Source organism: Onychomys torridus, chromosome 16, assembly GCF_903995425.1.
Source record: "Onychomys torridus chromosome 16, mOncTor1.1, whole genome shotgun sequence".
NCBI classification, from domain to species: domain Eukaryota; kingdom Metazoa; phylum Chordata; class Mammalia; order Rodentia; family Cricetidae; genus Onychomys; species Onychomys torridus.
The window spans coordinates 23,907,227-23,935,026 of NC_050458.1; the positions used below are offsets into that span (position 1 = coordinate 23,907,227).

At 42.5% G+C, this 27,800-nt stretch overlaps 1 protein-coding gene across 1 annotated transcript; it reads right to left on the reverse strand.

Annotated features, from left to right (window-relative positions):
* Positions 1-26,543, reverse strand: Derl1 (derlin 1). Its single transcript, XM_036208410.1, has 8 exons — positions 26,205-26,543; positions 16,088-16,199; positions 10,314-10,378; positions 9,361-9,387; positions 8,790-8,885; positions 7,683-7,735; positions 5,984-6,094; positions 1-2,297 (listed from the first exon to the last, which is right to left on the reverse strand). The coding sequence occupies exons 1-8, from the start codon at positions 26,355-26,357 to the stop codon at positions 2,159-2,161; spliced, it is 756 nt and encodes a 251-aa protein (XP_036064303.1). The 5' UTR covers positions 26,358-26,543; the 3' UTR covers positions 1-2,158.
* Positions 26,544-27,800: the final 1,257 nt, after the last annotated feature.

Consider the following 27,800-nt stretch of genomic DNA (forward strand, 5'->3'; position numbering starts at 1 on the left):
TTCCAGGAGTTCCAACATTCTCTAATATATGAACAATCATATACAAAAAGGCTTGCTGTGTCCTGCCAATCAAAAACTACTGGAGATCACATAAAACTGGTCCAGTGAAGACAGTAACATAAGTTACATCGTATAACACAGCACAGCAGAGGTATGGAAGCTTAACATAGACAGCCTTCAAGTTGCACATTTTAATTTACAGTATTTACCAGTAAAAAGGATTAGTTACAAAAAGGAAAGCTGTCTGTACAAAATAAGGTTTTTTCACATTCATAGAGAACCCACTGTGAAGTCTTACCTTGTGAAGTCTGAACTAAAACAGCTTGCTTTGGTAAAACTATCCCGGAAGGACTGGTAATCCAGGCAAGAAAATAAAATTATCAGCTTCCTAACCATGTTCAGGAGGAAGAATTTATGAACATTTTGCCTTGAACAGAAGTTCTACAGACTTGCAGACCCTTAGAAAAAGTGCTCTCAGGAACCAGCCTGCTAAGAGAGTATAGAATCTCTTGCTCTCTCACTGGTAGAGTTCTTTCCGAGTTCGAGCCTCCACCTTGCCCAGGGAGTGCATGTGCAATGCCATAGGGAGAGTGGCCTCTGGAATTTCATAAAAACACCTTTTATCACACCCTCAGGTCAGCAGACGAACCAGAGTTTAGGGTCAGCCTTTCTCTCCACCCAATAGTTTATCATATAAATTACATATGGAGAGGTACACAAACTTTCAGACTCCCACTTCCTAATACAACACACATCACAGTTGAGAGGAGAAAGACATATTGTTAGGGCACATTTCTTGAAAGGAACCCAACAAAGTACTGGAAACCTGTGACAACATTCAAAGTATAGCGGCCACACCACACTGCTCCCAGCAGTCTGGTTTCAGAATAAAAACATAAAGTAACTATATAAAGCACTGTAGCCTTCAGAAAACTTTATTTAGTGATGAGCCGAGATCGGCTGGCAAAAGCCCACCTATAAAAAGGGAATAGGTCTGATTCACAAAGTGTATACATGCATGACCCAAGATAATAAAGATGAATAATTCTAAAGCTATTGGAACCTCTAATTATATGTGCCTTACTCAGGTCTGCTTCTGTTAGCCTTAAAGACTGATTGACACACATCCAAAGAGCCGTACTTCCCTTACCATGAGCCAAAACACTTGACCAAAAAGTTAAGGGACAGAAAACAATGAAAGAAAAATTTAAAGAGTCTGAAGCTCTCTCCTCCACTGACTCAATCAACACCCACCCACAATGAGGAGGAAACGGAATCAGTGCCCCCAAGGTTGCCTCCAGGGGCATGTCTGGCCAGTGTGATCTGGAAGCTCCTAACACAGCACAGCACAGCACAGCACAACTGCTCAGGGTACACCAAGCCAGTACACCCCATGAAGAAACACAGACAGCATGTTTAAACCCATTCTCTATGTTAGAAGCACTCCACTATGGTTTTGATCACTTGGCTTAGGGGGAGAAAAGTGCCTAGCAACAACTCCTAAACCTCACCATTCCCATCTGGGCCCTCACTGACTCAGTGGTGCTTCTGTATGTAACCATCTGAGGCAGCGGCGGCGGCCAATGGCTGCACTGCTGTCAGGCTGCTCCGGGCCCACAGCTGAGAAAGCTCTTCAGCCACTGCTCCACTCTTCTCCTACTGTCACAGTCCTGCCAGTAGTGGCCGAGAACCATGTGGGAACAAGCTCTTGGTGACCAAGCTTTGGCAAAAGTCAATAAATCAGAGTTTGTCAAAGGCAAAACCATTTTGTGGACAACTCTAGCTGCAACTCTGGGGACATGTGTGTGAGAAAAAGGAAGGGATCCTTTCACAGGGCTTGGCTAACCAACCCCACTTGCCCAGCCCATTATTCAGATGGAAAGGGAGGAAGAAGACACCAGAAAAGGAGTTGGTTTTGAAATCTGCACAGCTGATATTTGTTCTTCAGAGCAGTAAGGACTTGAATGAACATCATGAAACTTGAGGAACACTTGTATTTTCCTTCAGGATTTAAAAATGTCGTCTTGTACGGAAAGACTACATTCAGCGTGGGTCAGGTCCAAGAACGGCAGCAAGAACTTGGCCATTAAGCGTGCCCAGCACTGGGAGGAAACTGTCATCTGCTTAGCATGGCTGGTGGGTAGGCCAGGGCTGCTCCTCACTGGTCTCCAAGTCGGAAGCCCTGGCCCCAGTTGTGTCTCCCGCCTCCGCCATTCTGATCAGCAGCTCGCCTCATGCTAGCAGGGGGCACACCAAAGCCTGACACCCCTCCTCTCCTGCTGGGTAGCCAGCGGTACCTGTAGTAGAGAGAAGGAAAAGGAGAAGGAACAAAGTTACTTGTAGACCATCTCCAGCCACTTGGACCATCTCCCTCCCGCGTGTTCCAAAACATTTGTCACATTGAGAGAGGCCAGGGATACTGTCTTACTTAGCTTTCCTTTTTAGCACCTAGTGCAATGCCCTGACCACAGATGGCAATAGCTTTTCACGTTTCTTCACTTCATCAAGCTTTCAGTTAAATTCACGCTCTCCAGATTTTTTCACTGATTATAAAAGTAATGCATGCAGAGCAATATGGAAACGAAAAGATTATACACACAAGCCCAAAAGCAGAAGAATCACCCATGGCTTCTTGGTGTGTCAGCATATGGGTCAGACTGGATCAAAGAATTCAAAATGAACTCACATCACTTTCAGAGGACAAACCCACAGGCAGCATGTCTGAGCCCTGATGCTTTCCGTCTTAAAGCTACAGTTGTATTTCTAGTTTACTCCTCATCTGTACATCAACTGTACCCTTCCCAGCTCAGACAGGGCCAACGCCAAGGCCCCAAAAGGTCACATGATCTCTCACCTTACAAATTAATAAACCAGGCATCACAGGACAGCTAAGAAAACTTCAACCTATGTCTTTGTTCTCAGTAATATTTTCCAACATTTTTCTTCATTGTCTGTATTATTAGTAAATTGACAATGTGTTTGAACCTCTTTGAGTTATTGGGTTCTAAATCTTAAATTGTTGCTGGAAGGCAGGAGGTATAAACTGATACCCTGGTTTTAAACCCTCTGCACCTAGAGTAAGTCATGACAAGTGACTTCACATCAACACCCAACAGCACCTTACAGGAAAGCAGCTTACTGTTCAAAGAGCTCCTGGGTTATGTCATGTTTAGAAATTCACTGGACTGTCACAATAACCCTGTGAGGATATTAAACACACACACACACACACACACACACACACACACACACACACACACACACTCTTCCTTCTTCCCTCCCTCTCTCCCTCCTTCCCCCTCTTCTTTTCCTTTTTGGCTGTTCTGGAGGGTTGAATCTAAAAACCTCAGGAGTGCTAGGCAAGCTCTCTATAACTGTGCTATGCTCATGGCCTCTTTTTGTAAAATTTTGTTTGTTTGTTTGTTTGTAACAAGGTCCACTAAGTTGCCCAGGCTAGCCTTGAACTCCAGAACCTCTAGTCTCATCCTCCCAAGTATCTGAGATTAAAGACATGTGCCACAGTTCCCAGCTATAAAATTTATTAAATCAAGAAAATGGAGGCAAAAACTGAGTGAGGTTCTTCAGGAATAGTCAGTATTGAACCTCAGATCCCCTGACTCTAAGCTAGTATCTATATATACATGCCTTCATATGCACTGAAGCTTTTGCTACAACAGTGAGTACTTCTGTTGAAACGTTCTTAATACTTTCACACTCCGTCCCAAAAAAGAGAATGACCTCTTTCAAACAGAAAATTAACTGCTGGAAGAAAACTGTATAGAAGAAAAGATATAGTTGTTTTTCAAATGGAGTGCAGAATATGGATTATCTTAGAATTCTACAAGTCAGCTCCTCTCTCTTAAACACACACAGACACAGTTACACACGCCTACAATCCCAGCACTTGGGAGGCTGAGGCAGGATGACAAATCTCCAGCTATCAAGAAGTCCATAGCAAAACTCTGTCTTTAAAAAACTAATAAATAAAAGAAAATACAGTTTTATCATTAAATTGAAGTGTCATTTCCAGGTGCCAAATTGTCAACATCTATGACATCTTGCACACTATTCCTCTGAAGTCCACACTAGCACCCAGCCCTTGAGAAAGGCAATAGGCTGTCTCACTCCACTGTGTACTCAAGACAACACAGAAGCCGGCTCCAGTGCTTAAGCTGAGAGTGAAATTAAACGCCAGTAATTAGAATAAAAAGACACCCAATTATCCATAATCAACAAAAATTTATGGTAATTCCAAAGCAGTTACTGCTTTTGCAAGGAGCTACATTTGCCATCTGATCTTTATGCAAAATTGAACAGAAGGGCGTCCACCGACAGAGAAAGCCCAAGTGGAAGGCAGGCTCCATTGTGCTCCCTGCCAACTTTGCCATTAGGATTTTCTACATTTGGTCCACAATTCAAAACTATCTGGAAGCTGTTCAGTCAGAAAACAGCCATTGGAGGTAAAGTAACTGCTGGTGACTCCCGAGCACAGCCTGTTTAAGCTATGCATCTGCCAAACCTACTTGATAACCCAGCTCAGAGATCCCAACCTGCCCCTGCTGTGGCCTTCCGAGATTAGAAACAGATTGGCCATTTGTTTTTTTCAGCCTGAAGGCAACCCAAAGGCAACAAGAGAAACAAAATTCTTCTTATTCTCTTTTAAAAACAAACAAGCCACTGAATTTTTCTGAATATTACAGTTTACAATCAAATGTCTTCCACAAACATACCCTAACCTTCACAGAGCTGGTGGTGAAGACTGCCCCTCAGCTACCCCTTGGAAAAAAGACAGAACTGCGTACATAAAAACAATGTCTTGATTCAATGGGGTTCAATTTTTTAACTCTTAAATGCCAGTAATTATTTCCTATCCCTGCTACATATCCCTGCACAAAATTGGGTGTGATCTATCAAGCAGGCTGTGATACTCAGATGGTAATTAATTGGTTCCTATTTAACAGCCTTCTGCTTCACTGACAGAATGGTCATGCTACTTATACACTGTTTGAGCATCTCATCCCAGCCACTATTCCTCCCTACAACAGGTACATGGCTTTAATTAACCCAGATCCCAACTATGCCATTAATCCACAACCCACCACTGTGCCTTCAACAATGAGCCTTGCTTTATCCAGTCCTGTGAGACGGGGCAGCCTCTCAACTCAGACTTATGAAGCAAAGGTTGGACGTTTTTAATAAGTAACTTGACCACTATCAAAAGTAGTACACAAAGGGAATGACATCAAACCCACAAAAACTATAGTCCTTGGCCTCTTCCTAATTAATTCTAAAAGAAAACAACAAAGCACATAGTTCTGAGGAGTTGGGACTGCTACACAAATCTGAAGTCTCTCTCTCTCTCTCTCTCTCTCTCTCTCTCTCTCTCTCTCTTATTTTAACTCTAAACAATCTACAAGATTCCTAGTCTATAATGTTTCACATATAAAAGTTTAAATCAGGCAGGGTGGTGGCACACCTATATAGTTCCAGCCCTTGGGAGACTGAGGCAGAGGGTGGAGAGCTCGAGGCTAGTCTGAGCCACACAGCAGGAACCCTATCCCTAAAACAAAAATAAAAACACATTTTAGAAAACTGCAAATAATGGGCTAACTTACTCAACCATCATCATGGGTAAACTGATGCTCCAAGAAAAATTGTGGTGTCCTCCTTTATGATGCTTGCCTCTCAGCCTACTGCTTGGCACTCTACAGTACAATCAAGGACCTCAGCCTGCTCAGCTCAGCTGATCTCTTTTCGCAATGGTTTAATCTAGTTGGTGATCTTTAACTAGAAGTTGTCATGAAAGAACAGAGATGAGGCACCAATCCCTGGTGTCCTGACTGCGGCCACAATAAGAACTTTACTGGCTCACATTTCTTCTCCCTTAGGAAGGGAAGTGAAGTATCTCCTCACAAAACTCCAATCAGGATACTTAAAACCACAGAACAGCACAACATTCAATAAGAGGGAAAAAAAAACTTACAAAAACTGAGGTGTGGACAGAAAATTCCTTCCTCCCAAGTCCATTGGGTATCTGAACATCAGGAAGAAATAAAGATGTCCAACAAGGTTTCCAATGAGCTCATTGATCACCCTGCAAAGAGAGTCAAGTCAGTGCAAAGACATCCAGGCAACACAGTGAACTGCACCAAGCTGTAACTAAGAGCATGGGAAAGAGAGCCAGCCTTCCCTGTAGTCCGTTAGAGTCCCCGGGAGTCAGTGACAGCTCTACAATGGCCCTCTTACAGTGTGAGTGACAAATGAATTCGGAGGGAGAGGGAGATCAGGCCGGAAGAACTAATGAGGCCCACAGCTCTTCAAGACCAATAGCACCTCTGAAATCTCCTTCAAGCCCCCAGCCCATCCTCAAAATATTAACTTGTTCCAGCCTATTGTTTCTCTTGCATCCCTAACAGTAAGAAGAGACACAGAGAGCACCTAGGACAACGGAGCTTTGCCCTGCATCCTAAACCAAGACTGACTTCTCCAGGTTCTCACAGCCACCTCCCGATGCACTGCTGCTATCACACGCCACTGTTCATCTTTACCCACAATGAGAGCTTGCCTGAGCAAACCTGAAACTTCTCCACTCTGCCCTTGTGGGTGGCGGAGGGGAGAGGGGTTTACCAATCTTGAAATGTGCTATCATCTACAGAGTCCTTTTCAGTCCATTCACTTCTCTCTGTAAATTCACAGGGGCACGACCACAGAGGGCAAATACATCAGCTATATGAGGGATTAGCACTTTTAAAATCTACTAACTTTTGAAAATACTTGGTAATGTAAGAAATGGGAGCTCTTAAAATATCTCTAGCCTGTGTTTTGTTTTTAAGAAGAACATTCTCATTCTTTTTTTGTTTGGTTTTTTTTTCAAGACAGGTATTTTTCTCTCTGTAGCTCTGGCTTCCTGGAAATCACTATGTGGACCAGGTTGGCCTTGAATAATGCCATACAGACAGCCTCTCTGAACTTGGACTGGAACTATGAAAGGTTTCCTACCTCTCAGTACAAACTCCAGCAAGAGAGTAGAAATGTGACCCTGCCTGGCCAAAGTTCTAGACCATCAAACTGTGCACAAAACTACTTCTTATCTGAAACTTTCCATTTCTATGGCAGTACACCATTTTCAAGGCATTATGGAAGTGCCTTAAAAATACATGATAGAGTAATCTTATGGATAGGTTCCTAAGAGGAATCATAGCAAATTAGTTCTGTTATTTGCTCAGTATGAATATGAATATAGAAAGACACATGTATTTAAAAAAAAAAAATGTCAGCTGGGCGGTGGTGGAGCACACCTCTAATTCCAGCACTCAGGAGGCAGAGGCAAGCGGATCTCTGTGAGTTCGAGGCCAGCCTGGTCTACAGAGCGAGATCCAGGAAAAGTGCAAAGCTACACAGAGAAACCCTGTCTCGAAAAACCAAAAAAAAAAAAAAAAGAAAAGAAAAGAAAAAAAAAATGTCTAGAAACACAATGTATCTAGTGACAGGCTAACAAAATGATAGCCATCAATGTCAAAGGTGCTTAAAGTCCTGCTGTGCAACCAATTATAACCAAACATCTTTCAAAGGTTCTACCATAGTCAACACTGAGATTCTTTAAAGTCTTTGAAAAACTAAGAAAGGAAGATAAAAGTTTCCCAAGGATTGGTTTCCAGTTAAATAAATCTAAGAATACTTACGAGCCTCCAATGATATAGTTGAATCCAAGGATAACCCAAGGTAAGTAACAGGCCTAGGAAAGAGGACATGGATGTGAAGAGCCATGTCTGAAGACACCATGGCACCATAGGAACTAAAAATGGGGAAGAAAATACTACTAGGGCTTTATAGAAATCACTAGGTCACTACAAAATTTCTCAAATCCAACACCATCCCTATCATACTTCTTCCTATCTAAAACTATACTTATCTGTATACTTGTAATTGCATGGAAGGAGTCCTTTCATATACAGTATATACCCTGCTAAGTTATATTAACAAAGAAATAAACAAGTGTCTATGGATGACAGTAAAACCACCCCAAACTCCAAGACTCCAACCAGCAAATGGTCACACATAATTAACTTGAACTTTTATCTAACATTGTGTGTGGATGTCTTGAACTAGCACTTTCCTAACAAGGCTTTAGCTTTCCAGATCTAGCATTTGTGCCCTAGGGCACACTTAAGACCTCATTCCAAAGGCTGAGTGAACTTAAAGGGAACTTCACAAACTAGTATAAAGAAGGTTCTACATAAATGGCTGTAAGGCTAACTGAGGTAAGTACTACAAACTCTCACAGACCAGACAAGTCTACCTCCAGGCAGGAGACAAGGCTGTTCAGTTCTGTAATGAGGAGGACATTACAGACAGAAAACAATAAGACCAGGTAGCATTTGAGGGTGCTATTCTAGGTAAAATATTTAGAACCTAAAAGGGAGTGCAGAAGGACAAAAAGATTAGAAATAGCAGAATTCCTGTATGTTGTCTCTCTTACAATTTCTCATGGGTTCTCTATCTCTCTGACTAACACACACACACACACACACACACACACACACACGTGCGCGCGCGCATCACTGAAGGACGTATCCTGAGGAGCCTGAAGTTGTTCAGAGGGACAGGAAGCAGTATCAGCAAGGGATGCTGGGATGGCTAAGAGCAGGACTGAGGAGGAGGAAGGTACCTGCCTATGCTATACTACTCTGTAGTGACCCCTTCTGGAAGTGTCAGAAGGGGACACACTAGAGCTTAGCGGGATTACTACAAAGACAAAAAATGAGTTTTGTTCCACCTAGGTAAAGTACCTTAAATCGTGTTCCAAACCAAAATGATACAATCAGATCTCTGTTCAGCTGGGCCCAGACATAAAGTACTGACATGATCAGAGGAATCATCAGCAACTGCAAAAAAAGTCAACATATGAACATCTGCTCCAGGAGCATGCAACAAGGATTTAATATGAACTATCTACATCACCTACTCCTCAAAAATCTGCAAATGAAACTAATGATTAGAATTACGAACTAATTGCATCATTTATCATACAATGAGTTCTATAAAAATATATAATCAATATAATTATGTTTTTACATGAAGTCAGAAACATCAGTTCAAGCTGTCATTTGAAAATAAAGTTTTTCCTTAACCACATAATATTTTCAAGGAATGCAACCTCACACATGCCCAGAAAATACTAAGTGTCAAGCATTAGCCAGAAATAACCAGAAAAGTCAGTGATTTATTTAGATAATGCCTCCAAGAGCCACAAAGGTTTAGCTAAGAGTATATTCAAAATAATAGTAGTTACTATTTTATATGTTCAATGTAATCTTAACTTCCAAAACATGCAGAAGGGCAAATAGTTGAAAGACTTACCTGCATATCCATTGCTAAACCAGTAATCTTGGTTTGTAAAGTTAAAGATCATATGCAGAAAGTATTCAATAGATATCAAGGTTGATCTGATTATTTCCCTCCAGTGGAATTTCATTACACTGTTCCAAAGAAGAACATTTTTCTATCAATCAGATTACTTAAGATATGGGAACACACAAAAGTTCTGGTAACTCTGCATAACTATCCCATTAGCCTGTACAGTCAGTAGTTGCAAGAGACAGAAATGAACAACCTCGGCACAACTTGGTGCCCGCTATCTTCTTTTGGTGCCCTGCTACCGTTTTAGCATCTCTCCTTCAAGCACACGATGGAGATGTCTGCGCACACACAGGGATTTACAGCATGAATAAGTCCATAACCTTTTCCCCCTGTATTCTCTTAAAGGAGAGGGTGTATCCCATGCCCTATATTTTTCTGGCTCTTGGCCAACTATAAATGCAGTCAGGTCCAACTGTTTGCTTATCGACTGTGCCTCACAGAAAAATGGACCATGCCCAGAATAGGGGACCTTATGGAGGGACTAGATTATTATTTAGGACTCAAAAGATGGACAGCAATGAAGTCAGAAATAATGCTGGTTATAAATTAATTTTCTGATAAGCACCACAGATTTCAAAAGCTGTCTCACAGTATAGACTGTACTTCAGTTGACAAACTGTCATTCCAGAGAACACAGAGAACTGGGCTCAAGGAGACAGCAATAAAATTCAATTGAATAAAGAAAAATCCCAGAGGCAATACTAAGAGGAGGCATTCCCAAAACCTACAATTTAACCTAGCTTTAAAAAAGAATCTCAGTTATTTTCATTAACTACAGTTTTTTTAAACTATATAAAACTGATTTAAATATTTTTATCAAGTTATATTTCCCAACACCTTAAAAGAGGGGGTGGAAGAGCTCATTTCTGGCCTAAAATAGCACTGAAGGATACCACGATGCAAATCCAGTTAAAGAGAAGCATGAATAAATAGTCTGCTGGCCTCCCATCAAAAGCTCCTAGAAACAAACACAAGGCAAACATCAGAGTTCAGAACTGTGGAAGAAAGTAGCATCTACGGAGGAAAATACTTTGAAAAATTATACTGAAAACATTTAAAAATCACTTCTTTAAAAAGTGATTTTTTTTTTCTGAAGTCTATACCATGGCAATAAAACTAAACCACAGGCATCTGACTACCTTCAATTTATGCTCTACCGACTGACTTCCAGAAAGCTACACACTCTGGCTGCCATGGGCTAAAACAGACCCAAGGGGAAAGTCAGTTCCAGAAATAGAGAGCCTCATCCCAGACACCAGTGAGGCCCTTTCATTTTCTTCATGACCTGCTGGCTTTTCCTTCACAGTCCTAACATATCTGATGGGCACACTTTTGAGACTTGGTTAATTCCTGTCTCTCACTTACAGATGAAGCTAGTCAGGAGCCTCGTCCATTCTGGCTACCACCGTTGTTCCTGCAGCATGACTGTTGAGAGCCCATTATTATGACAGGGATATCAGCTACTGCTGCTGTCACTATCAATACCAGATGGACAGACTACCACTTGTCCAGTCCTGCGTTGACGTACTGAGTGGATTCGGCCTCTACTACAGGCCCTTACATTCTGGAACAAGGGAAAATAATGTGAAGAAGACTGGGCAAAGGAATGGCCAGACCTCTCCACACATGATTTTCTCCAGAAGGTGTCTGTGAGGTGCAAAGGACAGGTCTATGAGCCCTTACTTAAAAGTGAGAAAATCAAGTCACATGACCAAAGTCGAGAGGAAGGACTAGTGTTTTGTCATCCCATCATTGCTAAGAGTGCTTCATTCCAAGGGAGGAAAAGAAAAGCAGTCCAACTCTACAGTCTAGGGACAATCCCTAAGGCCTTAGCCAGGCCATTTTAAGAGCAGCAGAGGGAAGATACAAAAATGATTAGAAAGTCACTCTAGCTCACAAGGTATCTTCTCCCTCCACACTCCACTATGATTACAGGACAGTCATGGTCAACTCTCCAAACCCCTGACACAAGTGTCAGAAAGACAGCAGGATGGATCTGAAGGATTAAGAAAACAGAATGGCAGGTTGTAGTGTGCACCTATAATCCCAGTATTCAGGAAGCTGAGGATTGCAGGCCCAAAGCCAGTCTGGGCCAGCCTGGGCTATCTATAGAAAGGCCCTATTCTCAAGACAGAAGATGGAAAGGGAGGGAAGGGTGAAGAGGAGGGGCCAGCTTGCCACCCCTACGCTCCTTTGCGGCTAGCTCGCTGATTCACTCCCTCAAGGCACACTTCAACCATGGCGGTGAGGGTGCTTATGTGCTCAAGGCTCGCTGTAATGAAGTACAGCTGAGATTCCAACAAACCCTCTAAATGTGAGGAAGAGCCATGCTTTGCTGGTGTGGTTCTGGCTCTGTGATTTCTAAGGATTCTTTAGACCAAGTACTTAAGATACTGTGATCACATAAACTGTAGTGCTGTATTATTTGGTGTGCAAGCAACAATTAACTGGTCTTAAATTGTAGTCTTTCAGTGCAAATCAGAAACCTCTTAAGCCAACACTGCTTCATTCTCTTTTTGTTTTTGTTTTTTGTTTTGCTTTTGTTTCTTAAGACAGGGTTTCTCTGTGTAACAGCCCTGGCTGTCCTAGAACTTACTCTGCAGACCAGGTTGTCCTTGAACTCACAGAGATTCACTTATCTCTGCCTCCTCAGTGCTGAGTGCTGGGATTAAAGGCATCTGCAACCACTGCCTGGCTAAGGTATTTTGTTTCTGGGGTTGGGGGGGGGGGACGACTTTTATGTCTTTCTTTCCTTTTTTCATTTGTAACCTTTTGTAAGCATGTGATTCAGGGGTTTTTAGTGTAATTGCAACCATCACAGCAATTTAATTTCATGGTGTTTCATTACAACCCTTTAGTGGACCCAGAGAGCAGTTGCTCTCCACTCCTAAGCCCCCGCCCCCAGGCCCCAGCTTCTGGCTATCACTAGCCTACTTTGTGTGTGGACTTGCCTGTGTAGGCCATTTGTTAGGTCAGATTGTAACTGACTTCCTTCAGTCAGTATCAGCATCGTCGGTACTCATGGTGTTGTGTGCCAGTGTGACTCTCTTGACGGTCATCCCCAACCACAGTTCTCTCCTAGCGTGTCTCGTTTGGTCTGTGTCAGTTGTGTGAGGCAGAATGTCACATGTGGTCCCATTGCACCTGTCAGTACACCTCTGAACTCAAGCCGTGAGGACTCACTTTGATAATGGAAGCTAGCCCTGAACTGCGGTGGTTATGACCTCCTTCTGCTCTTGTTTCCTTAGGACCTTACATGCACTGACCTGCTTATTAACCTCGACAGGTAACGCAAACTGGCCTGTAACATTCGTCTATGAGTACCAGGTAAGAGAAACCTGTGAGGTATTAGTCTACTGGTTGCTTTTGTTTGCTTTCATTCTTAGAAGTGGCTTCCCTTTCTTTCTAGTCAGAGCATTTTTGAAATGCTCAAGCTGAGAGTCATTTTTCAAACAGGTTCTTTGAGATGAAAAGTTGTTCTCTGTATCTATATGTTCTGTGTCCTGAGTCAACTGCCTGAAAAATTGAAAATGAGTCTACTGAACTGTACAGTTTTCTTCCCATTATTTCCAAAACAACCTATTGTAGCAGCTATTTCATATAATTTACACTGTAAAAGGGACCGTAAGTAATCTGCTCTATTTTACAGTGTATGTCAGTGTGTAGTTTCTATGCAAATACTATAATTTTATCCAAGGATTGTGAACATTTGTAGATTTTAGCATGCAAGGAAGCTCTTAGATCCCAGCTTCCTCATTTGAGTTTAAACTGCACAAGTCAGTTAGTATGTATGTAGAATTGTACGGCCATTATCATAATCAGTCTATACCATTTCTTTGCCCTGAGTATACCTGTTTCTGTTGCCCATTTCCCTTCCACACAAGCCATAGGAAACTACCAGTTTCCTTTCTGGCTCTTTAGATTTGCCTGTACTAGTGTTTCTTGTAATAATTGTGATGGGATCACATCATGTATGGTCTATTGGGACTGTTCTCCTCTACTCAGTGTCATATTTTGAAGGTTCTTCTGAATAGCATGTAGTTATAGTTTATTCCTCATTACCGTCAATTGTATAGATAATGTTGCATTCTGTTCATCCAGTAAGTTGATGGGCACCTGACTTCAGTTCATTCTGTGGCCTCTATGACTAATGCTGCTGTGAACATTACTGTGGACAGGAATCTTTGATACTGTCCTATTTAACTCTGTTTTGTAGACAGGAAAACAGTTTGTTCTAAGCAGTGATCCTATGTCCCAAAAGTCATAGCTATTTGAGATAACACAGCTGCACTCCACACAGCTTTAAGTTAATATACTACTTGCATATTTTCCTGTCTGGCTAAATTGTTAAGAATGAACCAGGCAGTGGTGGCACATGCCTTAATCCCAGCACTTGGGAGGCAGAGGCAGGCAGATCTTGGGCAGATGTAGCTCTGAGTTTGAGGCCAACCTGGTCTACAGAGCTAGTTCCAGGACAGCCCACGGCTGTTACACAGTGAAACCTTGTCTTGAAAAACCAATGTGATGTGCGATGAATTCTTCTCAATAATAAGGTTCACTTAACTTTTTCTCTAATTTTGTATATGTTTGAATTTTTTCCATTAAAAAAAGCTTCATTTACTTGTCATGGATCCTCTGCACTTCACCTAAAATTTACGACACTGGTATTTAAAATAAGAGCTGCTCCAACAACTTCACCATCCTTAGATAAACCACAAGAGTATGCTAAGCTAGCAGGACTCCTACCAAGAACTGAACAAGGAGAGTGAAAACCATAGGTTCTGAGAGACAGGAGCAGAGCCCTGGTATGGTGGTGAGGCCTAGCACACTTGTGTGTGTGTGTGTGTGTGTGTGTGTGTGTGTGTGTGTGTACATCAGTATACATGTAAGTAGATGTCAGAGGATAACTTGCTGGGAATCAGTTCTATCCTTCTCCTATGTGGCCATCAGGGAATCAAACTTAGGCCGTCAGCCTTGGTGGCAAGCACCTTTCCCAGCCCAGCTACCTTACTAACCTCAGTCTTCCGTTTTTCTGCAAAGAAAGTCTAGGACCCCACTCAATGCTTTGTATTAAAACAGTGACTTCTTTTTAAAAAGCCAGCAATGTCAACTTAAGGAAAAGTTGTATTTCGCAGCACATGTCCATCCCACTCTGCCCTGCAGCTGTAAGACAGTCATAATTTCCAAGTCTTGGGCAGATTCAAGGATGCTTCAGAACCTGACCTAAGTAAGAGCCAGCGGTTTATAAAATCTCTGAAGTCAGCCAACCTTTGCAAATAGTTTATACTCAACAAAAGTATATTTGTATTTTGAAAGAGTATCAATTTACAGCTTCTTTGTATAAGCAATTCAAAATAGCATATAAAATATTGTAGGAAATACATAATTCAACAAGACACTTTTAAAACATCGCATTGTTTCTCCATTATATCATACAAGAAGTTATATTTGAAAAACTACCACAGTACCAAATACTGACTACATGAAGTATATGTGTAGTATATGATGTGTGCACATGCAGATGCCCCTAGTGCACGTGTGAAGGTCAAAGGTTAATATTAACTTCCTCTACTGTTCACCACTTTATTTTTTGAGCAAGGCACTGAAACTGGACTTACCAACTGACTCCACTAGGTGGCCAGAGAGCCCCCAGGATGCTTGGGTCTTAGTCTCCTCGCACATAACTGCAGGTGCAGTGCCACACCCAGCTTATTTCCATAGCTAAAAGGATCTGAAATCAAATCCTCAGTCTTGCACTTTACACTCGCGAGCCATCCTCTCCAACCCCTAACTGGGTGCTTTAACCACTGAGCACGAGACTAGGCTCTGACCTGCATGAAGTAGGGCCTTTCACCCTCAGTCTAAGAGATGCTTACACTCTCGCCCAGCTTTACTCTAGTAGGACAATGACTGGACTAAGTGTGAGAACTGTGGGAGCCCGTTTTCAGGTTCCTTATGGCTTTACCCAGCAGGTCTGCATAGAGGATGATTGGACCACAGGTCTGAGTGCAGGTGTCTGAGATGGTCTGCACTTGGCTGTGCTAGGGGGAGGTCTTTGCTCCACCCCTTGGCGTCTCTATAAATACCCTAGGGCAGAGATAGTCAGGGCCGGTGGAATAGGTTCCAGGCCCTCTCAAGGCTATCCTATATTTTCTGTTTATCTCCACACTCTAAATCCTTCTATCTAATATTTCCTGCTGCTCTCACTCAAGAAAACTCTGAGGAGCTGTGGAGCTGGTGGGTAAACGCCCTGCAGAGAATACAGCCCAGGCATTCAGATGAGGAAGATATGTGAAATTCTCATCTGATGTTATTCCCTTCTGTAACACTGCTACTTTATAACTCACTCTGCTACTAAAAACTCAGCCAGGCCAGGGCTGGTAGAGCACACCTTTAATCCCAGGACTCAAAAGGCAGAGGCACGTGGATTGAGCTGGAGGCCATCTGGGTCTAGCCAGGGATAAATAGTAAGACCCCATCTCCAAAAGGGAGGGAGGGGACAACACAAAAACAAAACACAAAATGCAGTCTAAGTGTCTAATACAGTCCTGACCAAGTGTGCATGTAAGAACCCATCATTATCCATTCCTTTATATAATGCTAATGACCCTCAAATGCAAGTAAACATAGAAGGAAACAATACTTAAAACAATAATGGATAACTTACCTGCTTCAAGCCGTGTAGAATACTGATATAAGAAATATAAATTGACCAAATAAAGAAATCCAGTTCCTGGACCCACGGGGAAATAAAAGGTGGCAGTGAATGGCCTCCATATCTGAAGAGATGGAGACAAAAGCGGTCAGTTTCTCTGAGCTAGAGTGGACTTTCTTTTTCCTTTTAACAAAACAAAATCTATCTTTCAATGAGAGCTAAAGTGACATCATCAATACAATTGTGAAAACAGAGCTCCGCCAGCTTATATCACATCAACTCACAGATCAATGAAATAAAAGGACATCAAAAATGATCAATAAACATTTTTAAACAAGTTAACAAAATCAATACTATGTAAATGTATGGCTAGTCGTGTCTGAGATCAGGCTTACAGATAATCCTAAAGTATCACACTCAAATGCCAGAGCTTAGCAGGTTAATGTGCTAAACAGGCAATATAGACACAAAAGCAAACAACACAACACACACACACACACACACACACACACACACACACACACACACACACACACGAATCAACATGAAGGGGGAAGTCCTGATTTCAATCTCTAAATGTTATTTCCAGCAACAACTGACCGGTTTCCTTTTGGAGGCAATACTGTGAACTTGCTGGGTTAAGTGCTCTATCACTGAGATACATCTCAGCCCTCTTTTCACATTTTATTTTGAGAGAGGGACTCACTACATTGCCCAGGCTGGCCCTGACTATAGCAGATAGTTCTTCAACTTTCAATCCTCCTGCCTCTGCATCTAGAGTTGCCTACACCACAAGGCCCAGCTTCTGTTTTTGATTTGTTGAAAAAGGGTGTCTCTGTGTAGCCCTGGTTGTCCTGGAACTCATAATATAGACCAGGCTAACCTTAAACTCAGAGATCTGCCTGGCTCTGCTTCTCAAGTGCTGGGATTAAAGGCATGTGCCACCACACCTGTGGGTCTCAAAGCCCAAGCTATGCTAGAACACTCAATCTGCCTGTCTCAGCCTCCTGAGTGCTAAGATTCTAAGAGCATGCTACCATGCACGGCCCATTTCCTTCTATGTTCTATTCATATTCTTCTTTCTTCACCATACTTTAAATTGCAGTATTATATCTTCATTCCCTTGACAAAATATTTCTGTTGGCTTCACAGTCTTTCTTTATGTGGATATCCAAACTTCGTTTAAACTGTTATGATGCCATGATGAATATTTTTATATATCCTCTACAAACACACACACACACACACACACACACACACACACACACACACACACCCTTACAGAGAGGGGGAGTAAATGCCTGTGAATCAATCTGTTAGATCAACAGACATATGCACTTATTTTGGTAGATATTGCCAAATGTCTACAGAAATGTTTAATTAATTTATACCTCCTTCTAAAATGTAGATGAGTGCCATCTTTCTACACTTATTCACCACAGAGAGTATTTTACAATCACAAACCTGAAAACTAATTTTTATTTGCTTTGAGAAAGCTGAGCATCTTTCTCTCTCTCTCTCTCTCTCTCTCTCTCTCTCTCTCTCTCTCTCTCTCTCTCTTTCTTTTTCTCAGACTGGGTTTCTCTATGTACTTGCCCTAGCTGTCCTGAAACTTACTCTGTAGACCAGGGTAACTTTGAACTCACAGAGATCCGCCTGCCTCTGCCTCAGCTGAGCATCTTTCTATATTTTCTAACTATATTTTCTTCCTACCTTTTCTATCTTTTCAAAACATCCACTTCCCCGATAGATTGGCATTTCTTTATATATTATGGAATTTTCTTGTTACAGTCATTTTCTCTCCTGTCAGTAGACTCATGCTATTATGGTACTGGGTTATAGTTTACACAGCAGTATCTATCTGTATAGTATCCTTGTCTTTAAATACCCTGACTTCTACAGGACTGTTGCTGTGAGATCAACATAAAAGTTTAATACATGGGCAAGTGCACCCATCACTACCATGCTTACAATTTTTTTCTAAGATTTTTTTCTAAGGATAGAAACATGTTCAATTATACTGCAACACCTTCACAATTCATACAGAATGAGGAAAAGACACAACTTACTTTTCTAGATGGTCATTTAGCTTTCTGGTCTCCATGAAAGCAACTGTACTTTCTCCAATTATATGAAAGGCTAATTCATTTTAAGGCCTGCTTTTAGATTAGATCATTTAGAATGAGTGCCTACACTAAGTTATTTTCATTTCTGATTTAATAGTATATTTTTCATAGCTAAGGAAACAGAACCTCCTCCCCCTTTTCTTTCACAAATCCTTTTCTTGCCTCGTCTCACTACTATTCTAAAGTCAGTCAGACCCAACATCTTTTTTTCCCCCTTTTTGGTTTTTCGAGACAGGGTTTCTCTGTGTAGTTTTGGTGCCTGTCCTGGATCTCGCTCTGTAGCCCAGGCTGGCCTCGAACTCACAGAGATCCGCTTGGCTCTGCCTCCCGAGTGCTGGGATTAAAGGCGTGCACCACCACCGCCTGCCCAACAGCTTTTTTATCAATGTGACACTGACATAGGCTTGCCAAACTTCACAGTTTTCTCCAGAACTTTCTCTTTTTCCTTTCATAATCAACCATTAAAGCAGGTAGCATTTGAAAATTGAACCTCTTGGCCCTCCCAAGCACACAAGCCAAATTGTCTATCTTCTTTCACTTTACCATTCACTGGCTCACATCTCCAAAACATTACTAAAACAACAATAATGAACTGATGGCCTCCTAGACTTTGGTAAACAGCAAAACGCTGACCTTTGGCTTAAAAGCTATGTGTCTGAAGGCACACTATCATGTGCCAAGCACAAAAAGCAGGACTGGATCAATCATGGGAAGACTGTCAAAAGAAGCAAGAGCTGGCACAAGGAAGGGAGAATACACTCTTGGCACAAAGCCCCCTAGAACTGCAGTTGCACAATAAATAGAAGAGGGTTGCTAACGAGCCAGGGCTGCTAGAATGGAAGGTACAAGTCAGAGACCTACAAGAACAGAGCTGCCAAGTCCATTCTCCATGGACAGAAATGCAACCCCCAGAGCTTAACGCTCTGCATGGAGTCAATGTGACCTCCCAAGAACCCGTATTAAAGTAGTGAGGCAACTGTTCAATCATCTCCATTCACAGCTTGACAACAGAAACAACACTGTCTCGTGAAAACGGCACCACAGAAGACATGAGAGGCCCTGAACACAAGCTGCTGCAAAGTTAACAGTTCTCAGCCTCAATTTCCAAGTATAAGAGGAGAATCATATACAGCCTCCAACTGGTTAATGACTTTTTGGTGACTGTGTTTTGTTAGGGAGTCCTGGGAGTGGAACCCAGGACCTGAATATGCTAGGCAAATGCTTTATCAACTAAGCTGTATACATCCTCAGACCTTGACTAGTAACTTTTTAAAAAATTCATGAATTAGTATGCTACTTGGTTTATTTACATGGAATGACTCAGAAGGTGAGTTTTATAGATGAGGAAACAGTGTGATAAAAAGTTACATAATAGCTAATAACTAGCAGAGATAGAGTTCTGTCCTAGCATGACTAGAATTTGTAAGACTAAACCCTCATCTTTACAATGCCTCTCATAAGAGACATCAGTATTACAATTAATAAAAATTTCCAATATTGCTATCCTTGTATGACCCAGAAAGGAGCTAAGAGTAAACCTATCCACCACCCACACCCACCCCTGCCTTCAAAAAGCCCTGCGCTACAGGACAGAAGCAAGTGCCTAAGCCTTGGAGTCTTGTATGGCTAGACTTTGGAGTTGGCTTTCGTTGTTTACCTAGTGACATTTGTCCTGGAACACCTGCCCTCATCCTTTATCTTACAGGGCTGGAAAGGTTGGAATGAAGAAAGTGGATTGAAAATGTGCTCTGTTTAAAAAAAAAAAAAAAAAAAATTTAAAGAATATATGGAGGTGTGCTACTATTACAACCTTTCAAAAAACACCCACTGACCTGGTTTTTAAAAATTCACATTTCACCTACTCCCATATTCCTTTAAATTACTCAATGCCTGCTTTTAGAAAAGAAACCTTGGGTTTTTTTCCCCTGACTACATTTTCTCTAACGCTGATGACACAACACTATTTTTAGCCACTGTGTGCACCTGTTCTTTAGAAATCAGTGTCTGTCAAAATACCTCATTTCTCGTCCCTGTTCATTAAGCTTACCCTTGAGTTATACTTGCTTTCATTCATCTACGAGACTTATTATTTTTGTATTACTTTAAAATTATAATTTGAAATCACTAAGCACTGGGTCTTTTCAGAAGGATACAGTGTTTCCTTCTACAATTGCCAACAGCCCCTTCTCTCCTCTATCTGACATGTAAATAGGATAAGGAAACAGGCTTTTCTTGCAGGGCCATGAGTAGAAGGGTACATTCTCAACTCTGGAAAGCTAAGGGAGCAGCCGGGCACATTGCAGGAACCCAGTTCTAGCAGACAGAACTGTGTGCCTCACTCCCACTGAAAGGACTTGGTAGAGGGAACTGTTCATCACACAGCATCCCAAGGCCAGACCCTTAATATCCAGAAGGTTTTCTTGGCCCTGGTGTGGATGAGGTTCTTTGGGTGGATGGAGGGTTGTGCTTCTTTTTTCTTTTTTTTTTTTTTTTTCCCAAGACAGTCTTGCTATGTAATCCTGACTGGCCCTGGTACTCACACTGCAGTCACCACTGCTAATCCTCCTGCCTCAACCTACCAGGTGTTGAAACTACAGTCTGTGTCACCATGCCCAGCTACAAATGTGTGTGTGTGTGTGTGTGTGTGTGTGTTCTTAAAGAGAAAAGCTAGGCCCTAACTAGAACTTAGGTAATCTGAGGAACCAGAGTTCCTCACAGAAGGATAATGTTGGCCCACATGTTCACTGCCATATAAACCCTTCAAAAAGACCTGTTATTCCTTAGTTATTCTTCCAACAGTGTCCATCATTTAACTAAAACTTCTCAAAAAACCTGCTAATGAGATAATTGCAAATGCCATCCAGAATCAAACGGAATAGTAAAGTGAGAATAAGATTTGTCTGAAACAAAAGGGTTATTTTGAAGTTAAGAATGGCAACATTGGGGAGAGGCCAGAGAAAGGGATGAAGGCATGAGTCAATACCTAGAAGGCATGTAAAACGCCAGGCACAGTGGTAAACTTTACCTGTCACTCCAGTGCTGGGAGGGTGCAAACCACCCTAGCCTCATCAGTGAGCCCTGGTCCCAGTGAGAGAGCTTGTCTCAAAAAATAAGGCCTAAAGCTCCCGAGGAATGACACCCAACGTTCTCTGGCCTTCACGAACTTGTATACTTGAGCATGCACACACGCACGCACACATGGGTCTCCAAGCAAGATGATCATATATGTGTGTGCCGAATGATGGTGTTAGCCCTCTTGCTGCTGCTGCCATGTCAGCCTACAGTCCACGTTTACTCTCCTTCCAGCTATATATAAAGCATACTCTTAAATACATTTAAATCAACCTGAAGTCACTGGGCTACATGTGACAAGATAAGCAGAAGCTGGGAAATGGAAGCACAGATGTGGCTGGTGCCACTTCTGACTCTGGGAAACAAGTTAGAGAAGCTGAGAGCCCACATCTTCCCATTTTAAGTTAGGGGCCTTTTGTTGTTGTTTATTAGTTCTATTTTTTTCTAAGATAGACTATCCTTGAAGTTATTGTATAGTCAAGGATGACTGAATTTGTGATCCTCCTGCCTCCACCCTAGAGTGCTGGGATTACATTACATGCCACCATGCCTATGTGGTGTTTATGTGGTATCAGGGATCAAACCCAAGGCTTTGGGAATTAATTCTAGGCAGGCACCACACCAATTGAGCCACATCCCTAGCCCCCAGTGACCTTCTTTACTCTTGCTGTTGTTTATTTCTCACCTTATTGGAACAGGGTCTCACTCTCTAGCAAAGCTAGCCTGAAACTTGCTGTACAGCCCAGCCTGGCCTCTGTTTCCCTAGTGGGTTATATTTCTGATTTACATTAATATTAAAATCGTATTACTACTAATAGATTAAAATATTAAACTACTTCAATAGTTTACTTATTAAGACTATTTATTGGCTATTATACAAACAATGTTTTGTGTGTTATACTTGAGAGGTATTGAAACAGCTAATATAGTTCCTTGATTTGAAGGCACTTTCGTTTGTGTTTCTGAAATTAGGACTTATCTTATAATTAATATATTCATTTAATGTAATTTCTACTCCTCTCCTTCCAAAAAAAGCATTACACTGAAGAGCCCTATAGTCAATAGAGACCTATAACTCTGGTGAGTTTGCATGTCATTATATTATCTCTGCTTTTCAGTAAGGATACTGTAGGTCCAGACAGATAAATAACTCGGTTCATGGCACACAACTTGTAAGGGTCTGAGTTGTAAGTAGTTGAGTTGATGTCAAAACCCAACTACTTGAAAGCCTGCAATCTTCTATCCTAAATTACTCAAATACACGATGCCTTATGGTCTTCCAGCTCTTGGAAAGGAAAAATCATTTTCTATAATTAACTTGGAATAAATCACTTTTCAAAATGTTCTGCTAAACACTTGAGGGTGAGGGGCTAGCAAGGGATTTAAGACAACGTAGACCACTCTTAACTAGCCGAGACAGAAGCCAGCTGTAGGTGTTCACAAACAAGCCAGCACTATCTCAAGACAGTGTAGAAGCTGAGATAATATACATATAGAAAAGCACAATCCTGATCAAAGGGAATGATGCTATTTTGTTTTTAAAAAAAGAAACATAATGCAGGCTCCACAGGGGGCATATCATTTCAGCAAATACTAAAGCACTAGGAAAAAGACACCTCTCATAATCAGGGGCAAATATGAAGTCCCTCCATCACTGGGAAGTATTTGTAGGGAATAACTGTGGACAGCCAAGTAGTAAGTCTTAGCACACTTGTTATTCAAACTAAAGAAACAGCACTTTAAAGTATCCCATCACACACAAAAGTGATCTACAGAAGAGGAGGAACGTATCTTTAGTTACTTCAAATTGTGAATGTACAATTCTAAATCAATTATCCCACAATTCCTTTGCGATGACACAGATGGCGTGCCTAAGGAGAGGCGTCTCCTGCAGAACTGTGAAAGCACACCTTCTGTGCTTTTCCATCTTTCTGCATTGCTTCTACTAGGTTTGCTACAAATCTGCATTCGAGGGGCTGAGGCATCCATACTTGAGGTGTGACACAAATGATGTCTGTAGTCGGTTCCCTGCTTTTAACGTCGCTTTATCTGTAGCTTATTAGAAAGGCTTTTGATGTTGATTATTCTACCAATCTGGCTACAAGTGAGCAAGATTTCACAAGACAGCTCAAAGAGTCTGTTTCAAACGCGTTCTCATAAAATAATTTATAGCCAACACTCCTCATGCACACACATTACTCAACATGCCACAAGGTACAAGGTGCACAACAGCACTCTGCCAAAACATATTTATCACAGTAAGTAATTGAAAACAGTATGCAATTCAGGCTATGCTCTAGAACCATGTTCTTACAACCCACTGCTGCAGGTTGTCTCTACTAGGATGCCTGGAAAGCACCTCAAGATTTAACACTGGCCAAAACACAACCACAATCCATACCCCAAACCATACGCAAGCCCCTCCAAACATTCCCACTTTCATAAAGGCCTATGTCAGTCACTCCTGCAAAACAATGCTGCCCTTGAGTCTGCTTTCCTTCACCTGCTCACCTTCTGAGTCCATTTAATGACAATCCTGTCCACGCTAACTGCCAAATCTCTCACAGGCACCTCGATGCAAACCATCCTCTTTCCGGCCTCCTAATTTGTCTCTATGATTCCATTACCCAGCACTCCCAACACACCAACTCCACTCCCCAGAGTAGGCAGTCAACTTTCAGTGTTTGGTTCAAATCCTCCCAGGCTTCATTGGTGCTCTCAAAGAAAAGTTCAAAGGTAGAGAGCATTTGCCAAGCATGTGCAATGCCCTAGGGCCCTAGGTTCGATCCTTAGCACTGCAAAAAATCCAGATTTAAGCCTTTTATCATGAACTACAAGGCCCTCTATGATCCAGCCCTAATCTACATTCCCATCTTTGCTTTCCAGTGTGCACCCCTGGTTAACTTCCTGTCTTCATCTACCAGGCTTCACAACTTCAGTTGGCTCTTTCTGTTCCCAGTTTTTGCCCCATCTTCCAAGTTTATTATTCCTGCTTTCTGAAAGGCGAAATCCAAAGCCAGATCCAATCAAAGACATTCTTGAAGTGTCCTCTGAGACTTTTCAAAAACACCTTAAATCATTCTCCTTAACAATGTGCCTCCCTCTGTTTTTTTTTGTTTTGTTTTGTTTTGTTTTTTTATAGGATCAGGAACCTCTGCCTAATACACTATTGTAGTAAGTGCCCAGAACATAGCAAGCATCCAATTACTTCCATGAATTCAAGCAATATATAAGCAGCTGTTATGTGCCCAGTCCTGGTCTAGGTAACAAAGGCAGTGGTAAAGACCCTACAAAGCTTCGTTCTCTGATGGGAAGTAGACTAACAAGTACCAACAGATGGCATGTAGCAGGGAGAAGGGAAGGGAAGGGAAACAGAGCAAAGGAGGATGGAGATTCTCTGATGGAGAGCCATCAGAGAAGGCCTTAAGTAAACTGGCATTTGGGCAGAGTCATGAAGGAGACACAGAGGTAAATGAGTGAGCCATGATTATCTTCCTCAGTACAGAAAGCCAGGGTAGACCTGGGTCAATAGCAAGCAGGCAAGGATTTCACTCATCGAATTTCAGATACTGGAGGATTCCAGAGAGACTGACAGGACATGATCTATGTTTTAACAGGATCACTCTAGCCTGCCCACTGAGAACAAAAAGAGCAAAGCTGGCATGGTAACAGCTTACAATGGAGAAAGAGAAAGATCTGTCTGTATTCTGGATATACAGTTGACATGGAATCAAAAGGACCTTCTTAATAGATTCTGGGTTGGGAAAAGGAAGTCAAAGGATTGTGCAAGGTATGTATCTCAATGGTAGAGCACACGCCTGGCACAAGCTATGCCCTGGATTTGAGTCCCAGCACTAGAAAAGAAAGGAAAGGCAAAAACAAAACCCTCAGGGATGTCTCTAAGACTATTAGTTTAAACTCCTCTAGCAACACATTTGCTATTTACTTCTAGGGCAGAGACAAAAAGGAGATTTGATTAGATGTCTCCTGGTCACTAAATACACTAGAGATACCTGTGGATCTGACAATCTCCCATTCACGAATTTATGCCCTTGACTGGTAAAGATCTGACTTCCATGTTGAGGGAGTAACTAAAGATCCTATAAGTCAGGAAAATGAGAAGTCAGCAAAGGAGACTAGAAAATAACACCCAGGGAAGAGTAGAAAGAGAAGGCCAAGGAATGTGTCGAGATTCAGATCTAATCCTGGAATCTGAGCTCCCCCTGATTAGATTTTTATAACACAGAAACGATAAAAAATAACCTCTAGGAAATTAATATTCTTCAGCCTAGAATGATAATCTTGAGTGTTTTCCTAAATACTTAAGAAAATTGACACCTCCTGTTTCCAGAGTAGTTTCCTCATTCACTGATACATTTAACTAGTCTATGCCAGGTGCTGGATTAGCGCCCGCAGAAAATACAGATAAATTCACACTTTTTTTTTTTTTTTAATCTCTGGCCTTAAACCACTCCTATAAGGCGGAGACACAAGCTGTAAAGATGCAAACCACCCACCTAGAAGTCTGTCAAGTAGACACCACGGATTAAGATGGCATCACCACGTTGGGGATAGAGGGAGGGCAGAGGATCTTAAGGCAGGTGGGCCCAATCTGCCAACAGAATGGTAACATCACTAACTTACCTTTTCACTATTTCCTTCAGAGTGCGGAAGGCGGGAAGCACAATCTTGCCAGACAGGTATCCTGAGTCACTTCCCAGCACACCAAAATGCGACTCTAAGTTATCCAGGCCTTAGCTGGGGACCTCAGGACCTCCCGAGACCCAAAGGACCCCGCCTTAAATCCCTGGAGCCGGACGCACTACAGATCCCACCAGCCCTAGCGTGCCCCGCAGCCCACCGAACCACTCCGGCCGCCGGCGGGGACACCTGGGGGCTGTAGTCTCCACTGCCCGACGCCAGTTAACTACCTGGAAGCGATAGAGGAAGGCTTCGGGCCAGAGGAAGAAGTAGGCCGGGCTGATAATACCGAGCTTGCCGATCAAAGGGACCGCGACGGTGGCAGCAAACCAGTAGCGCGTGATGGCCGGGATGCTCCTGAACCAGTCCCCGATGTCCGACATGGTCAGCCGTCAGGTGGTCGGCTGCGCAGCGCCGCGCGTCCTCCCGTGCCCACCCCGCGCTCCTCGGCCGGCTCGGCCAGGGAAAGTAGGGACGCAGCCGCTGTGCAGGAGGCGGAGACCGACGGACGTGGCGCCACCGAATTCGGACAAGCGAGGCAGCGCTCACCAGAGAAACTTCCCCTTCCGGTGGCCGCGGACCACGTGACCAGAAATGCCCTCGCGGCTTAAAGGGCCCGAGTCGTTTTTAAGAGCCTGACGTCCTGGGGTGGGGCCAACTGGGACAAGGCGGGGCGGCGGCGAGGAGTCTAGTGGGAAACAGTGGTTGCCCAGAGCAACGGCAAGAATTTCGAGCCAACGGGGAGGTCGCACGCCCTTCACCTAGTTGCAACCCGAGCGGGTGTCTCTTTGGAGAGTGTTTATTTAAAGGGAAAGGAGGCGGTAAAGTGGATAGTTCCTCTGGTTCAGAACGTGGGTAATTTGCTCACGACTTCAGGCAGGTTTCTGGACACTGCAAAGTGCGGCTGTCACACGATCGTGGCACCTGGACTTTACAGTCTCAGGGTAGACAGTTGAGTAATGAAAAAGTTTTCAGAGAAAGATCTGGAAAAAAATATTAAGATGATGGTGTAGAGGGCAGCGGAGGACTGGAAAATCTTGAGACGATTTGAGACCGATTTAAGAATGGTCTTAAGAGGTGGCCTTCTGAGCGGAGTGGCTGGACAAAAATCTAGGGAAAGGATTTCTCATGAAGACAAAAGACTGCTTTTAACAGGAGTGCAAAGGGAACTGGAAGGGGGTTTGGCCTTGACTTTTAATCTGGTTCGTTAAGGGGCTTCAAATTAGCTACAGATCAAGATGATTGCTTTGAAAAAAAATCGGTGGAAAGATAGCGATTTCACTAGAACTTTTATTCTGTTTTGTTGCTGTTGTTTTGGAGCTAGGACCTATGGTTTAGGATCAGTAAAACCTTCCATAGAGAACACAGCTGTAAAGTGACCAGTAGGGAACAAAATATTTGAACATACTGAAATAGAGATGGCTCACCAATGGCTCACCAAAGAAACCTGGACCCATCTCACTAAACAAAAGCATCATTATTGGATGGTAGAAAAAGAGGGAAGTGTTGGCAAAAGCTAGAGGAAGCAGTGCTTTGTAGAGTCAAAGCAGAGTAGAGCTGGGTGTAATGTTTGATTAGCATCAACTAATCTGGACCTAAAATAAGAAGCAGACTCAGTGAGGGGGGGCAGATCCTCAAACTTAAAATAAATGTGGAATTTGGGGTGTGAACAATTATTATTTAACTTTGTAAATTAATTGAAAATCTTAGGTCCAAGTGGCCCAGATGGCTCACATCCTCCAGACAAAGAGGGTACGTTGACGCATTTCCAGAGTTTCCATTGTTACATTATTTAAAATTGTTTTGGTCACTACTCTTTTGAGTGT

What these genes read in the sequence shown, in the direction of transcription:
- Derl1 (XM_036208410.1), bottom strand. Translation starts at nt 26,357, where the DNA reads ATGTCGGACATCGGGGACTGGTTCAGGAGCATCCCGGCCATCACGCGC. An exon ending in AACTATATCATTGGAGGCTC is followed by an intron (nt 6,095 to 7,682) that starts GTAAGTATTCTT and finishes CTCTCTTTGCAG; the next exon opens with GGTGATCAATGAGCTCATTG. An exon ending in CTGTCCACACCTCAGTTTTT is followed by an intron (nt 2,298 to 5,983) that starts GTAAGTTTTTTT and finishes TCTCTACTACAG; the next exon opens with GTACCGCTGGCTACCCAGCA.